This window comes from Elgaria multicarinata, chromosome 9 (assembly GCF_023053635.1).
Source record: "Elgaria multicarinata webbii isolate HBS135686 ecotype San Diego chromosome 9, rElgMul1.1.pri, whole genome shotgun sequence".
Lineage (NCBI taxonomy): Eukaryota > Metazoa > Chordata > Lepidosauria > Squamata > Anguidae > Elgaria > Elgaria multicarinata.
This window is the reverse complement of record NC_086179.1, coordinates 86,481,067-86,496,836: the sequence shown is the minus strand read 5'-3', so window position 1 is coordinate 86,496,836 and position 15,770 is coordinate 86,481,067. Positions and strand designations below refer to the sequence as shown.

The window sequence follows — 15,770 nt, the reverse complement described above, 5'->3', positions numbered from 1 at the left end:
GGACACCAGGTTGCCTACCCTGTTTTAGATGTAAGCCTGAGGGCTGGGGCTCCTATTTTATTGATCTGTAATCCAGTCTGGGTGATCTTTAGGCTGAAGAGTGGGATAAAATCCTTTAAAATTAGACATTGGCTATTTCTACACCTGCCTTTCCCCCCCGGATCATCCCTGTGCATGCAAATCACACACACGGGATCCTGGGAGCAGGCAGGGACAATTCCTCCATTTGCCTGGGATAATCCTTAGGTGTAGAAAGGGCCATTGTCTAAACTGTAGAAATGATTTGTACAAGTGTTAGTCTGTTTGGGGACTTCCCACATGCCAAGGAAAGGGAAGGAACCTCTCGTGCAAGCACTTGAGTCATTGCTGACTCCTAGAGGGACGCCTGCTTTCGCTGACGTTTTCTTGGCAGACTTTGTAGCGGGGTGGTTTGCCATTGCCTTCCCCAGTCATGGTTACCTTTCCCCCAGCTAGCTGGGTACTCATTTTACCGACCTCGGAAGGATGGAAGGCTGAGTGGACCTGAGTCGGCTGCCTGAGAACCAGCTTCCGCTGGGATCGAACTCAGGCCGTGGGGAGAGTTTCGGCTGCAGTAACTGCCGCTTACCACTCTGCGCCACACGAGGCCAAACTAAAAGATAAAAATGGAACAACAAATGAAAAAGAAAGAAGGCAAAGTATGTTTCATTTAAAAAAAACAAAAAAACAAAACAGACTCCATTTTCATATTGCCAGATCACCTAGTCCCTAAGTTGCAGGATAGGTATGCATTTGTCCCTTACTCTCTCTCACCGCCTCCTAGCCCAGTGTAGTAGTGTGTAAGTCCACTGGACATTATCCAGTACAACCCTAAGTATGCTTAAACTCAATGAAATCAATGGGCTTCAGTGCATGTCATTCTGCATTGGACTGTGGCCTTTGGAGTCTATGAGACTATTCCCAGAGTTCATGAATTTGTGACCTGCAGAGTGTCATTTGCATAGAGACCCAGAAAATAAATGATTCCTCATAGGCAAATCCTATAATTGAGGCAAATCAACAGGTCACAATTATTTTTTGGAGGAACACAGCTTTCTTCCTCCCGATCTGGAAACTACTTAACAAAGTGGAGAGCTCAGAGGAAGGAACAAAACTCCTCAAGTATTCTGTCATTTGTCTCCATTCTCAGCAGGTAGCCTGTTGCTTTGTTCTTAGTATTATTACACAGTGTCAACATTATGAACACAGCAGTGGCTTTCTTAACTTAAAAGACATCATTTGCATTCACAGGGGAAACAAACACAGGGTTTTAATAGAGCTGGGAAAACACAGCCCTAAATGTTCTACAGTGCTTTTGCTGGGATATATTTTCATTATGTGGTCTGAGTAATTTGTTAACATAAATCTCATAGTGAGTTACAGTTGAATGCTGCTATTTAAAAACACAACTACATGGTTTTAACCTTCAAAAGTTGCTCACTTGGGAGTATCTCTTTTAATTATTTGAACATGGAAAAATGCTGCAATAACATGATTTGGGAGGGGGGGACCCCCCCCTCATTTTGGTGAAATTATAAAAAGAATTTTGCTTTCATATCTTGTTGCTATTGTGTGTGGCAGCACATAGCTGGTCCCTTAGGGGCAGGACAGGAAGGTGGGGAAACAAATTCAGACATAGACTTGGATGGTTTAAATAATTGGCCACAACTTTGATGGTTCAGCTTAGAATAGAATTGGCGGAGACATAGGGCATGGATCTGTTAATCGGACTACCCACCTGCAGTCCGATTCCATCAACCTGGCCCGCCTGCAAGGTGCCTCATTGGGACAGCAGTCAGAGGCACACTACTACATTGCACTTTCTTGAAACAATGGCAATTTGCTTTGCAAAAGTTTCATCATTGTCTTCTCCTTGATTGGATGGTTGGTAGAAGACTCCGACTGTCACACTCCTTTTATTCCTTGCCCCAATTATTTTAATCCAGATGATCTCAGAGGGCCCCAATCACCATGAGAGTATTCTTGGATTCCACACCTCCTACCATTTTAGGATAAGGGGTACCACTGAGTGTGACTTGCCTGAGCCCCACCCCTTCCAAATACTGTAGCTGGCACTACAAGAAGAGGCCATGGCTTCTCTTGTGTAGGAGGAACTATGTGAACCATTTCATTTCATTTCATTTATATACCGCCCCACAGCCGAAGCTCTCTGGGTGGTTCACAAAAGTTAAAAACAAGAAACATTAAAAAGGTATACAAAATTTAAAAACCATCGTAAAAACAACAGTATCCATTTAAAAACAACAATTCTGGGGTCCGTTAAAAAACAAACTTAGCGATTATTAAATGCTATTATTAAATGCCTGGGAGAAGAGAAAAGTCTTGACCTGGCGCCTGAAAGATAACAGTGTTGGCGCCAGGCGAGCCTCATCAGGGAGATCATTCCACAGTCGGGGGGCCATCACCGAAAAGGCCCTCTCCCTTGTTGCCACCCTCCAAGCTTCCCTTGGAGTAGGCACTCGGAGGAGGACCTTAGATGTTGAGCACAGTGTACGGGTAGGTTCATGTCTACCAGTAGGGAGGGAGGAGATACGAATTTACCAAATTCACATTTCCTGAATCAATAGATGAACCACAATCCAATTGTCTTGTTATTTGCACTTTTCTGGATTTTGTGATGCAGTTCTTCAATATAAGATTATATGTATTATCTTACATATAAAATGTAACCCCGTCCAAAAAAAGAGAGAAGCATTTTGGGTTGTATCCAATCTGTATATTAGGAAAAAGGTGTACAAAAATGCATATAAATCTCCGTGCAGACTTAAACATGAATAAATAAATACATTGTAAACTCATATGGAAATGTGATGGAATGAACTGAAGGCTGGAAAGATGAGAAACAGAGAGAAACCAAAATTGACAGATTTGCCCATCCTTATATATAAACCTATCTAAAAAGTAGCACTGTGTTATATGGCCTGCATTTTAACCCGAATTGCAAATACATAGCTAAAAAGAAGTTATCTTAAAATATAAGTGAAAAATTCTATGTTTGCTTTGTGCAGGGAGAAAATGACAAAAATTTGCAAGCTCCAGAAGAAAGCAAAGGAAATGTAGCAGTGAATTGGGCAGTGAGGCAATAAAATAGGTACCTAGCCATAAGTAACATCTTCCGACTTTTGTATCAACAGGTCATAGTTTCCAAGGAAACAAGAAATTACCCATGAACATTTCATCCTCATCTGAATCAAGGAAATGGTGCATGTTTAATTGATTATAGTTATTAGGTTGACAATGGCATTTCCTAAAACTAGAACTTCTGAAAAGGTTTTGGAGCATAGGCTATGCTGCAAACCCAACAATTTCTGGTACGTGACAAAGAATATTCTATATGTTTGTCATTTAAATTTTTACAACTATTTTATTATTTTAAAATACATGATCTACCATTCTGCCCCCCCAAAAGGCATTTGATGGGGTTCTAGCAATATTTAAAAATATCCATCAACAATATACAATTAAAATGTAACAGATCATTTTTTAAAAGTTTAAAAATTCACAACCCAAACTAATTAATAGCTAGACATTTTCATCCATTTTCATCATTTACTTGGTTAATGGATTCGACAACATGTACCAACAATTTGGCTAAATTATTAATTATAAGGAATACTTACAGTTGCATAACCAGATACAAGTGGTTTGGACTCTCATAGATGTCTTCCAGTGCAACGATATTTTCATGCTTGATCCTGAAGATTAAATAAAAAGTAATACCACGAGGTAAATTAACTATCCAATGCACAAAATATGAACAAAATCCAGGTTACATAAACCATTACGAGTCTTTACAGTCTCAGGATGAGTTAATACGAAGAGAGTCAATGAACCAATTTGCACATCACGACAATTCCTGGGTTTAACCCAGGAATTGGCGGGTGGAACACAGTAGCAAGCGAATGTGCTGCCTCCCATGTGCTTGTCACTTCTGTTTTCAATCAACTGAACTCAACAATCCAGAAACACCCTATTCCTGGGTTGTTATCATGACACCCGAACCTGGAACTCTGGATTGTTTAGGGGTTAAACAACCCAGAGTTTAACCCAACAACTCACAATGACCCTGTTTGGATATAACGGTGATGACTGGTGGTAATTCGTGGGTTAAATAATTCTGTGGATGCACCCAAAACAAGCTATACAATAACTTGCACTTGCTTAGTCCATGAATAACGCTATGCCCAGGTTTAGTTGTCAGGGAAATAACCTATGAATGTGTAGGTTTTTCCAGGAAAGCAGGCGTAGTGTCTATTTCTGCTAACGCTTCCAGTTAAGTAGGGGTAAAGTGCATTTCACATCTTTGGACATATTCCTATCATATCACTTTATACATATACATTGCAATAGGAGGAAATTAAATAGTTACTTTAAAAAGACATTTAAATGAACTAGCATATATTCTCATTTTCTTAATACAGCAATTACATTTTAAAACAATTTAACAGCTGGAACAAACACACAGATTCTAGGTCACCACTAGCACAGAACTACAAGTCTCAGATTCCTTGCTGGTTAGGTGATGAGTTTTTAAAAGAGGCACACCACAAACCGCCATTTAATTAGCTCCTCAAAGGCAAATCCTCTCCGGGATTATTGCTTAAGCCATTCCAAACCATTTCCAGTTGCACAATTAATTTGCATTAACCCCAAAGCGAGGAACTCTTTAGCTGTAAGGAGCAGAATATTAATTAAGACAAGGTGGAGAAGTCGCCTAAGAAAGGAAGGGATACGGCACAAACGAAGCGCAAACATTAACATGAGAACAGTTGTTTTAAATGGGTGTTGGGTTTTTTTATGCTTCTGGTGGTCTTAAATTTTTTGTATATCTGTTTTTAATGTTCATTGTTTTTAACTTTTGTAAACCGCCCAGATAGCTTTGGCTATGGCGCGGTATATAAATGTAATAAAACAAATAAATAAATAAACATGGTAAACAGACAAAATCAGATAATAGGGATTTCCTAAACTTTGTTAGATTGAACAGAACACTAACTAAGGTTTCAGGATAGAATGACCTGGTCAGTTTGTGGAAATCACTCTCCCATTCTATGCTTGGGGTAAGCACGTAAACATAGAAAGAATGGCATAATATGCCTACAGTGTGATTCTTCAGATGCCGTACTTTAGATAGGTCCATAGCATTCTTTAAGTCCCTAGGGAAGAGTACTGTAGTCCTCCAGCAAGGAATACATGGGACACAGGTCGTCTCCCTCTGGGTATCTGCTCCTTCCATGGGTTGCACTGGGTTCTAGCTCACAATCCATAGATTGCATCAATTATTTACTCCAATTTTACTATATTATGATGTTGCATTACACAAGACATTTGTCGTGTGAAATAATCTGAGTTGTAACAAGAAGATAGTTTTAACCATTTTGGAGACCTGGCTCACTTTTGGTGGAAGCAGGCATTCTCTAAAGATGTTTAAAGGTATTAAATGTAATATCCCATCCCAGAACCAAAATGAAATAAAATACAAGAAACACAATGTAACATATTCCTTAAAAGGACACACATTTTGTTAAAAATGTCCCTCACAAAGATCACCCAAGTCCCCACCTCCCATCCAGCAAAGGAGTAAACAACAAAGATAACTACAATGGTTGGCCACTTAACCCTCCAGTTCTGATAAGTAGTCTGGCTGCCATATTCTGCATTAGCTGCAATCTCCAAACCATCATCAAAGGCAGACCAGTAAATATAAAGTGCATAGAGGTTACCAAAGCACAGATTACTGAAGCCAGGCTAACGCCACCTAGATAGGGTTTCACCTGGGCCTCCAGCTGAAGCTTGGTACAAAGGACCCCAACCCATGGAGGCCACTCGTTTATCCAGTGACAATGATGGATCCAAGAATACACCCAAGCTGCATACCTGTTCCTTTAGGGGCAGTGTGGCCCCATCGAGAACTAGTTGAACCCCACGTATCCAGTCTGAAGAATAATCTATTAACTATGGCTTTAGCTAGACCTAAGGTTTATCCCGGGGTCGTCCCTGCCTGCTCCCAGGATATCCTGTGTGTCATTTACACGAACAGGGATGATCCCGGGATAAACCTTAGGTCTAGCTAAGGCCTAAGTCTCTGTCTTATCTGGATTGTGTTTCAGTTTGCTGGCCCTCATCCAGTCCATTACAGAGGCCAGCCATCAATTCAGTACACCCAGTGCCCCTTACTCAGAGATCAACTCCAAAAGGATACCATGATCAATAGCAATTAAAAGCTGCTGAGAGATCAAGGAGTACCAACAAAGACACACTTCTCCCATCTCTCTCCTGACAAAGGTCATCATACACAGCAATCAAAGTGATCTTAGGCCAGAATCCTGACTGAACTGGATCCAGAAAAATCTGTCTCATGCAAGCTGCCAAGAGCTTGTCAGTGACCACCCACTCAAGAACCTTGCCCAGGAAGGGAACATTTGCAACTGACTTATAATTGCTCAGTTCTTCTGGGTCCAGAGAGGATTTCTTAAGAGGTCTTGCCACCACCTCTTTCAGGCATCCTGGGCCACTCTCTCCCTCAACGTAATGTCCATCACCTCCCTGGTCCAACTGGCAATCCCTTCCCTAATAGATTTTACCAGATATTCATGGGAAAAATCAAGAATGCAAATGGTCACCTGAAGCTGTCGAAATACTTTGTCCACATTCTCAAGGCATATTAATCGAAACTCATCCATTAAACATGGACCAACAGTACTCTGGACACCCCTTGAAATTGATTTGCTACACTAGAGTCAAGGCCCTGTCATATGCAAGTGATTTTATCCTCAAAATGCCAATGTATATTTCGATCAATGATAGCCTTGAAACTTTGAGACCTAGATCTTGTGAATTAGAATAGGGGGGCAGTGGGGAGATAGGATGGGAAATGAATTATTTCCTATCAGTAAATGACTTTTCCAGCTACTGGTCAAAAATACCAAGCACAGTGCTGGAAGTTTCTAATATTTTATGCATCCAAGTCTCACATGTAATTCACACATAGTGACTCATTTTTTCCTAACTGTTGCATCTCATTAGTTTAAGGTATTTAGAATGAAAGGTAGTTATTAAAGAATGCCAAAAATAAGCAAGACCATTACATGCAGTAGCAGCACTGGAGCTGGTATGCATAGGGTCTTCCGATAAAACTTTTTTTTTTCTTGCCGGAAACCTTGTTGTAAATGATGAATAAATCTGAAGTTAATAAACAATGGATTTTCTATGCATCAGGCCTTGAATGAAGCAGGACAGGCTGACAGGGCTGGATATTCAAGATGTTCGTTCACCAACAGAATACAAAGACATGTTAACTCTAACTTGCCAGGGCTGTTTTGCAAGGTTAAGGATGGGATAAAAGAGTGGCAAATATTTCAGACTCATTCAGCCTTTTGCTATTCTGAAACAAGGGTACCAATCAGAATCACTAAAGCTGATGATTTCAGCAACTAGACATGATAAAATTAGTGGCATTATGAATTTGAAAAACAGGCTCTTGGTTTCAAAACCAGCTACTGTCAGTTAAAGCACTTTCTCTCTCTCTCTCTCTCTTTTCCTATTTTAATAAGAAAAATGTGTACGATGAAGGTGAAGGTAAGTGCTTTTCGCTAGATCATGTCCTGAACTTTACAATTCTGTACGATACAGGCAACATGTCAAATCTGAATTCCTGGGTAGTATTTTTAAAGCAAATTTCAGGCTTTCATGGTTATGAAAATAAGTATGATAATGTGCAAGCAGTATAGTCAAGGGTGCTTGTGCTCTCTAATAGTGGGACATCTATGTCTTTCATGGTTATGAGAGTCTCCTTCAAGTGCTCTTCTACTAGATAGCCTATTGACCATCAAGTACTTATATATCTTATCATGACACAAGGTCTTTGAACAGCACATTTGACCAAAGTGAAAGTTTAAACCTCATAATAAACCATTATAATTCACAGCCATTGTGCAACAAAGGCCATAGCTAGACCAAAGGTTTATCCCTGGATTGTCCAGGGGTCAAACCTGTCCATCTAGGTGACACACAGGGGATCCAGTGCTCAGGCAGGGGCGAACCCTGGATGAACCCAGGATAAACCTTAGGTCTAGCTGTGGCCATAATCACATTTTCACATATAGGGTCCTGTCCCCCTTCGTGCATTGCACACACACACAGCTGCTATATTCCTGGCATATAATAGATTTTTGTATTTACTGTATTTCTTCGATTGTAAGACGCCATCGATTGTAAGACGCACACTAATTTCAGTACCACCAACAGAAAAAAAAAAACCCTAAGACTCACCTGCAATTCTAAGACGCACCCCATTTTTAGAGATGTTTATATGGAGGAAAAAGTGTGTCTTAGAATCGAAGAAATAGGGTAGCAAAGTATCTTTTTTAGTAAATTATTCATTCAACTATAAAACCGACTTCAGACCCATTCACATATTGCAACTGCATTCGCCGTTGGTGGCCAATGCCAATATATTTGGAAACTGAGCCAAACCAAATAAATACGAAATTATATGTCTGTACTAATTGCCTCAGAAGTTATTGGTCTCTATTGACTGTTCTATTCTATATATGTGATCACATATAAACATGAGCAACTAGGGAGAGGAAGAATGATAAATTTAATTATGTTTGTTTTTGACTGGTGGGGAGAGGAAGATTATCTAGTCATCGTTATTCATTTTTTGTCTTCTGTATTCATTCTTATGAAACTCATGAAAACAATATGTTTTAAGACAGCATGTTCGTGCTTGTTTCCACGAGAGAGAAAAACACCCAGAACCTATTTAAAGTATCTTTCTAGAGTTGTTTTTTTTTCTAATAGAAAACTGGTCTAGTATGACGCAAACTACATCACCATTACTATGACAACCAGTTGAAAACATTAAAATAATGCACTAATCTAGTTGAAATCCTTAACAAAATGCCTAATAACCTGATTTTCTTAATGTATGTCAAGAGCTAATACATGTCAAGAATTCTAGACACTATCCCTGTTCCTCAGTCTCATATTTTATTTTCCGCAAGGACAGAAGATGAGCAGGAAGTGTTGCAAGTCTAATCTGCTAAAATTTCACATTCAGTTTTACAAAGACAGGTGACAAGGAGAGATGCAAAGTAAAGAGGAATCATAGCGGAGCAGAAATTAATGACCAGAGAATACTGGCAGCTACTTTGGGTATGGCCAAAGGCTTGGTTGGCCTGCCAGGTGAGATTTGGGGACTTTTTTCTTTCTTTCTTTTTTTAAACACCAAGCCCCTTTGCCCTGTCACAAAGTGCATTTGAAAAATATATATCATTTTCAAAAGTGGCTCGCCACGTGGGATGGAGAGGGTTATTGCTTGGGAAAAAGAAGTCCAAATCCTCTTTGGGGAGAAAAAACGAATTCTTCATTTCTTTGAATACTGGCCAATGTAACAATCCTATTCAGTGTACTGTTCAAGAGTGGCAATTACACAAAGCAAATTTTCAAGGTCTGGATTCTAATTTCAAGACTGTAAAAATGGTTTTTAATATCATTGAAGGAGAAACTTGGGTGCTTTGAACTGAAAATTGGGGCTTCATCTTCAATAAATGCCATAAACCTGCCTGTGTTTTCTTCAATCCTTGAGCGGAATCCAAGGGGTGTTTATTCTGTGGTTCAAGTGGGGCCACTGGTTACGCAAGTGTCAGGATCTGTCCTGCTGCACTATCTGGCGGCAGCTTTGCATATAACCAGCTGCAGGGTTTTGCAGGATGCGAGCCCTGGCTGGTAAAGCCTTGCAGGGTTCAGGCCCAGAGCAGCAGGCACTCCCAGGCGGGCTCATATGGAACAGCTGGGAGCTGCCAGGAAAGGCCTATATAAGAGCTGCATTTCACCTTCAGCCTTTGCCACAGCAACATGGTCTCTCGTGCTAGCTGCAGCTGGTTCCTGAGCATCGGCTCCCTTGGATCTTGCCTCGCTGGGCCTCTTGCTCACCTCGACCATGCCTCTGCCCCATGCCCCTTTGCTACCTGGTACGTGCCTGAACCTTGCTTTGCCTTTGACCATCAACTTTTGTCTCTGGTCCTTGTTTGGATTCTGTTCTTCCTGGATTCTGCTGCTTGCCTGCTTGTTGACTGGACTTCGCTTCTGCCTCTGGCCCCTGCTTGGATTCTGAACCTGTGTCTGACCTTGTGCCTGTTTCCTGGATCTGCCTCTGGCCCTCTGTTGGACTCTGCCACCTGAGACCCGTGCCTCACTCCCAGCTTGCTCCACCAGTATTCCAACTGCCCAAGCCAGTTCTGCCCCGGCGTTCCTGCCTAAGGACCCTGCTGCCCACGCCCTGGATCATGACAACAAGAGAAATTTAGCTCTTCCTACATGAAGCCCCAAAACAAGCAGAAATGCTCATTTCTGGAAGGAGGCACGTCAGCTGAGTTTCCTTATGTCCGCTGACCTGTCTCTTTCCATTAAGGAATGATTCCACTCCTTTCAGTTTGCCCTGGAAGTGCTAAATTGACATTGCGCAAGCATTACAGAATTGGCAGAGCATAAGAGAATCGGCAGAAGCACAATGGCCGTTGGATTCTGCCCATTACGTCCACGTTTGAAAATGGATGGAAATCATTTTAAAACTGGTAAATAATGAAAGAATGGCATTCATGAAATGTGAGTCCTCTAAAATAAATAAATAATCAAAAACATTTGATTCCCCCTTCTTAGAAGCATTAGAAACAAAATGTATGATGTTGAAAGATGGAGACCAACACTGGTTAACAATGGAATTACAAACATTATGCTTATCATAGGTATAATGCTTTCCTCTTCTTTTCCTTACGTACTATAAATATGGCATAGAAAACTATGAGCTTCTCTAAATGAGGTATTTATAGCGCCTATGTTTTCCGCCACTCACAGAAGTTTTTGGGTCATTTTAACACCATAGTAAACTAGGGTGACCATATGAAAAGGAAGACAGGGCTCCTGTATCTTTAACAGTTGTATAGAAAAGGGAATTTCAGCAGGTGTCACTTGTTTGCATGCAGCACCTGGTGAAATACTCCCTTCCTCACAACACTTAAAGCTGCAGGAGCCCTACCGTTTTTTGAATCTGGTCACACTAGCTATAGAGTGCAGGGCTTGTGCAGCTTTAACTGTTGTGATGAAGAGGGGATTCCACTAGGTGCTGCATGCATACCAATGACACCTGCTGAAATTCCCTCTTCTATACAACTGTTAAAGATACAAGAGCCCTGTCCTCCTTTCCATAGAGTCCCCCTACAGTAAATAAACAGGAGGTCTCCCATAGTTCCCCCTGCCTTATTCCATTTTAAAATACATTGCAGATAAACTGGAATAAACCCTAAACGGCATGAAATCGGCAGCATGTAAAGCTGACATTGCACTATGAACCAGCTGAGGAAGGGAGGAAGGACTTTAAACAAAGAGCTCCTTCGAGCGGTGGCATTCCCTTCCTGGGACCTACTTCCTGTATCTCTTCTGCTTCTGCAACGTGCTGTAATTACACAAGGAAGAGCACAGAAAGAGAGCAGCAAACACGTGGCTTGCACAGCCTCGATGCCATTTAGTGGAACAGCGCCCTCTAGCGGGTGTTTTATAGTACAACTTCTTCTGCACACAGCAGGAAATACCGATAAACACTGACGTTTTTCAGGAGAGTCGGGTTTTCTGAGCCTTTTTAAAAATTGCTAACACTGGGAAATGCAGCAGGAAAAGCACAGGAGGATCACTGTGTTGTCAAAATGACCCGCAAACATCCATGAGTGGCTAGTCAAAAGTGTGCTATAAAACACTTGTTTAATGAAGCTCAAAGAGGGTAAAATGCCTCCTTGCAACAGAGGCAGGCAGATCCGATCCCCATATGTCTACTCAGAAGTAAGTCCCATTGTATTCAATGGGGCTTACTTCCAAGTAAGTGTAACGGGATTGTAAACTTACAGCAAAATCTTACTTCTACTCAGAAGTAAGTCCTGGCTTTCCTGGGGGCTGTAAGGAAACAAACACCAAGACCCCCCCTCCTTTGCACACTTGTCAGGAATGGAAGGAGACACTCCCTAAATTCAACTGTGTTTGCCATTTAAAGGAGCCCTGGGAAACAGCAGCAGAACCTTCTGCTTTGTTGCCTTTATCCTCCCGTGCAATCATGCCAAAGAATCAGGAAGCACAACAGCAGAAGAAAACAATGGGATTTCCCTTAATGTAGAAAAGCTCTCTGGGAGGGTAAAAGCATAAGGGGACTTGAGGTTTGAGGAGAGGGGAAGGGAATGAAAATTGTTAACAATGCATGTTTTAAGAAAATCAATACAACAAAAATGCTGATTAATTTTTGTTTTTCACAATGAATCTAAGATCAGCTTGGAAGGAAGCCGTTCATCTATGTTCAAATTTGGGAAGCGCTTTCTAAGTTTTGAAATGTAATCTTCCATTTCAGAAGAGCTATACCATATTCATAGCTAACATATGTCTCTGGTCTGGAGAGAGACTGAGAAATAGCACTATGCCAAACACTCACGTAATATTACAAATGCACTTCAGTTGAATTACTTTAATTAAAAACGAACCCCAAAAAACTATGATTTGCAGATCCAACACACAATTTGGGGATGTTGTTGATCTGGAATCTTTTCACAGAAATACAGACACATCTGAACAGATAACGAGACTTTTCAAATCTGACAGCATTTAATCTTTTGACATGAACTGTTTAAATACACCAGTGTGGTGTAGCGGCTAAGGTGTTGGACTGGGAGTCGGGAGATCTGGGTTCAAGTCCCCACTCGGCCATGGAAACCCACTGGGTGACTTTGGGCCAGTCACAAACCCTCAGTCCAACCTACCTCACAGGGTTGTTGTTGTGAAGATAACATGGAGAGGAGGAGGATTATGTACGCCGCCTTGGGCTCCTTGGAGGGAAAAAGGCGGGATATAAATGTAATAAATTATAAATAAATAAAACCTGCGCTAATCTATTTGTGGCTGAGACCATTTTCATTTGCTTATCATGTTTTTGTGGAGAGGGATTTTTGTTTTTCCAGCTTTGGCTGTGGCTTTCTGTTTCCTGCATGAGTTGGGTTTTGTTAAATATTCCCCCTCACTTTTGTAGCAGAAGGCGGTTTTCTGCTGCCTGACAGAATCCCTAGTAATGCAGGCTGGTACTCTGAAGCTCTTATTTTGTTCCAGCTCTGTAATTGCAACTTGTCAAGAAGTGCCTTAGAAAAGTCTGCGTTTCCATTTCTGCTTTTTGCCAGCATTTGCTCAGGGGAGCCAGAGGGGCCTGTGCAGCGGACCCTGAAATATTAAGCACACGAACTAAATAGAAAAACAAAAGCGCTCTTGCTGAGATGATGCATTGGCTGAAATCTCTGGTGAAGCCAAGTGGAGGCTTATCAAGCCCTTTTCTCTCCAGGCACCGTCTCCTTCTTGTTCTGCCTCCTAACTGCATTTTTGCACATTGGCAACCTGGATTCATATTCTGAAAAGTGCAGACGAGACCTGAGTCACACCAGACAAATCCATTCTGCTTCTGCCCTGTTCATCTGCTGAGGGGAAACATGGAGTGGAGATGTGTCGGTTATATAGGGCATGTCTAGCTGGGGTGATATCCCGGGGATCGTCCTGGGGGCACAAAAACATGCAAAATGCACATACATTTAAAACCACTATAACAACTTTACAAACGATGAGCCAAAATACAGACCAAGGCTCATTACATATTGCTAAATGCCTGGGAGAAAAGTCTTGACCTGGCACCGAAAAGATGACAATGTCAGCGCCAGCCAGGCGGGACTCTTCAGGGAGATTGTTCCACAGTTGGGGGGCCACCACAGAGAAGACCCTCTCTCTTGTTGCCACCCTCCGAGCTTTCCTCGGAGTAGGCATTCGGAGGAGGACCTTAGATGTTGAAAGAAAGGCGTTCCGTCAGGTATTGTGGTCCCAAGCCATGTAAGGTTTTATAGGTTAAAACCAGCACCTTGAATTGGGCTCGGAAACATACAGGCAGCGAATGCAAGCAGGCCTGAGTGGGTCTTAAATGCCCAAACCTTCTGGTCCTGGTTATCAATCTGGCTGCTGCATTTTGCACAAGCTGCAGCTTCCGAACCGTCTTCAAAGGCAGCCCCACGTAGAGCGCATTGCAGTAATCTAATTTGGAGATTACCAGAGCGTAGACAACTGAAGCCAGGTTTTCCCTGTCCATGCCACCAACCAAAGCTGGTGAAAGGCACTCCGTGCCACCAAGGCCACCTGGGCCTCAAGTAACGGAGATGGTTCTAGGAGAACCCCCAAGCTACGAACCTGCTCCTTCAAGGGGAGTGCAACCCCATCCAGAACAGGTTGAACACCCTCCATCTGGTCAGAAGAACCACCCACTAACAGCATCTCAGTCTTGTCTAGGTTGTTTCAGTTTATTAGCTCTCATCCAGACCATTGTCGCAGCCAAGCACTGGTTCAGCACATCCACAGCCTCCCACTCCCAACTCAGCCAGTTGTTCCAGAAGGATACCATGTTCGATGGTATCAAAAGAGATCAAGGAGAATCAACAGAGTCACACTCCCTCTGTTTTTCTCCCAACATAGGTCATCATGCAGGGCGACCAAGGCTGTTTCCCTATCAAAACCAGGCCTGAAACCCGACTGAAATGGATCCAGACAATCGGTTTCATCCAAGAGTGCCTGGATCTGGCGCCTGCCCACACGTTCCGTTGTCTTGGGATCATCCCAAGACCGCGGGAAAAGCGGGCTAGAAGTGTAGGGCGAGATCCCAGGGCAAGGGAAGGATCATCCCTCCCTGCTCCTGGGATCCCCTGTGCATCATGTGAACACACAGGGATGATCCCGGGGCGATCCCCGGCATATCGCCCCGCCTAGCTATGGCCTAAATCTGTATTCAACCCTTAGTACATGGCAGAGAAGGGATTTAGCCTAGCATTTTCCTCTACATCTTAGATTTCAATGTGGAAGGAAGTCCCCCACCCACCCAATTGTGAGGCATGCAGTCATTTTTCTACTGTGGAGTTTATTGAGAATCGTTGCAAGGTGTACTATTTCTGCTTAAAGACTATGGCGAATCTTCTAGAATTGATGGCTTTAATTAAGAGACACCAGTATGGGCGACATGTGTATGAAGAGTTTGGGTTTTTCTTTTTTCTTTTTTAATCCCGCATGAAAGCACTTGACATAATTTTGAGTGGTTCAATTTGAGAAGTTTATACAGTTTTAGTCAATCCACTCCACAGCACTGAAAAAGCAGCATTTCATCTTGATGTGAAGGACCCTTAGAATGTAATATACATCATTTTGATGGAACCAGTAATAAAATAATTGCATCCTCTAGAACAGGATCCTCAAGAGGAATGCCAAAGATTTATTTTTTTCAGAAAAAGAAGTTTAAGAAAAGTGACAGCAACTATTGACTTTAAGTTGTTTTCTTAAAATAATTCTAACATTGAGTATTATTGGCTGTTGTGCCTCTGGCAGTGATGTTTATCTTCTCATGCTTTTATTATATTGGCAATTCTTGCTGAGATCAGTCTGAACCTTGTCTCAAGAGGCAGCTTAAACTTGATGAAAACTTAAACAATGGTCCAGACTACCCTGGTGTACAAAGATATTTTATTGAAAAATTGAACATTACCTAGATGAAGTAAACTTTTATGGTTTCCTGCTCTGCTTCACTTCTGCTGTGCTAAATTGTGGTAACCTGGTATGTAAATGTAACATGTACAAAAGGTATTTTAAATCATGAGATGATAATTTTAGCCACACATATT

The 15,770-nt window shown here is 41.8% G+C and overlaps 1 protein-coding gene across 2 annotated transcripts in view; it reads right to left on the bottom strand.

Moving 5' to 3' along the window:
* CAMK1D (calcium/calmodulin dependent protein kinase ID) overlaps positions 1 to 15,770 on the bottom strand; it is a 277,010-nt gene that overhangs the window by 108,197 nt on the left and 153,043 nt on the right. For both annotated transcript variants that reach the window (XM_063134288.1, XM_063134289.1), the window contains exon 3: positions 3,660 to 3,734. In XM_063134288.1, the coding sequence (XP_062990358.1) occupies positions 3,660 to 3,734 (75 nt within the window). The remainder of the gene's footprint in view (positions 1 to 3,659; positions 3,735 to 15,770) is intronic.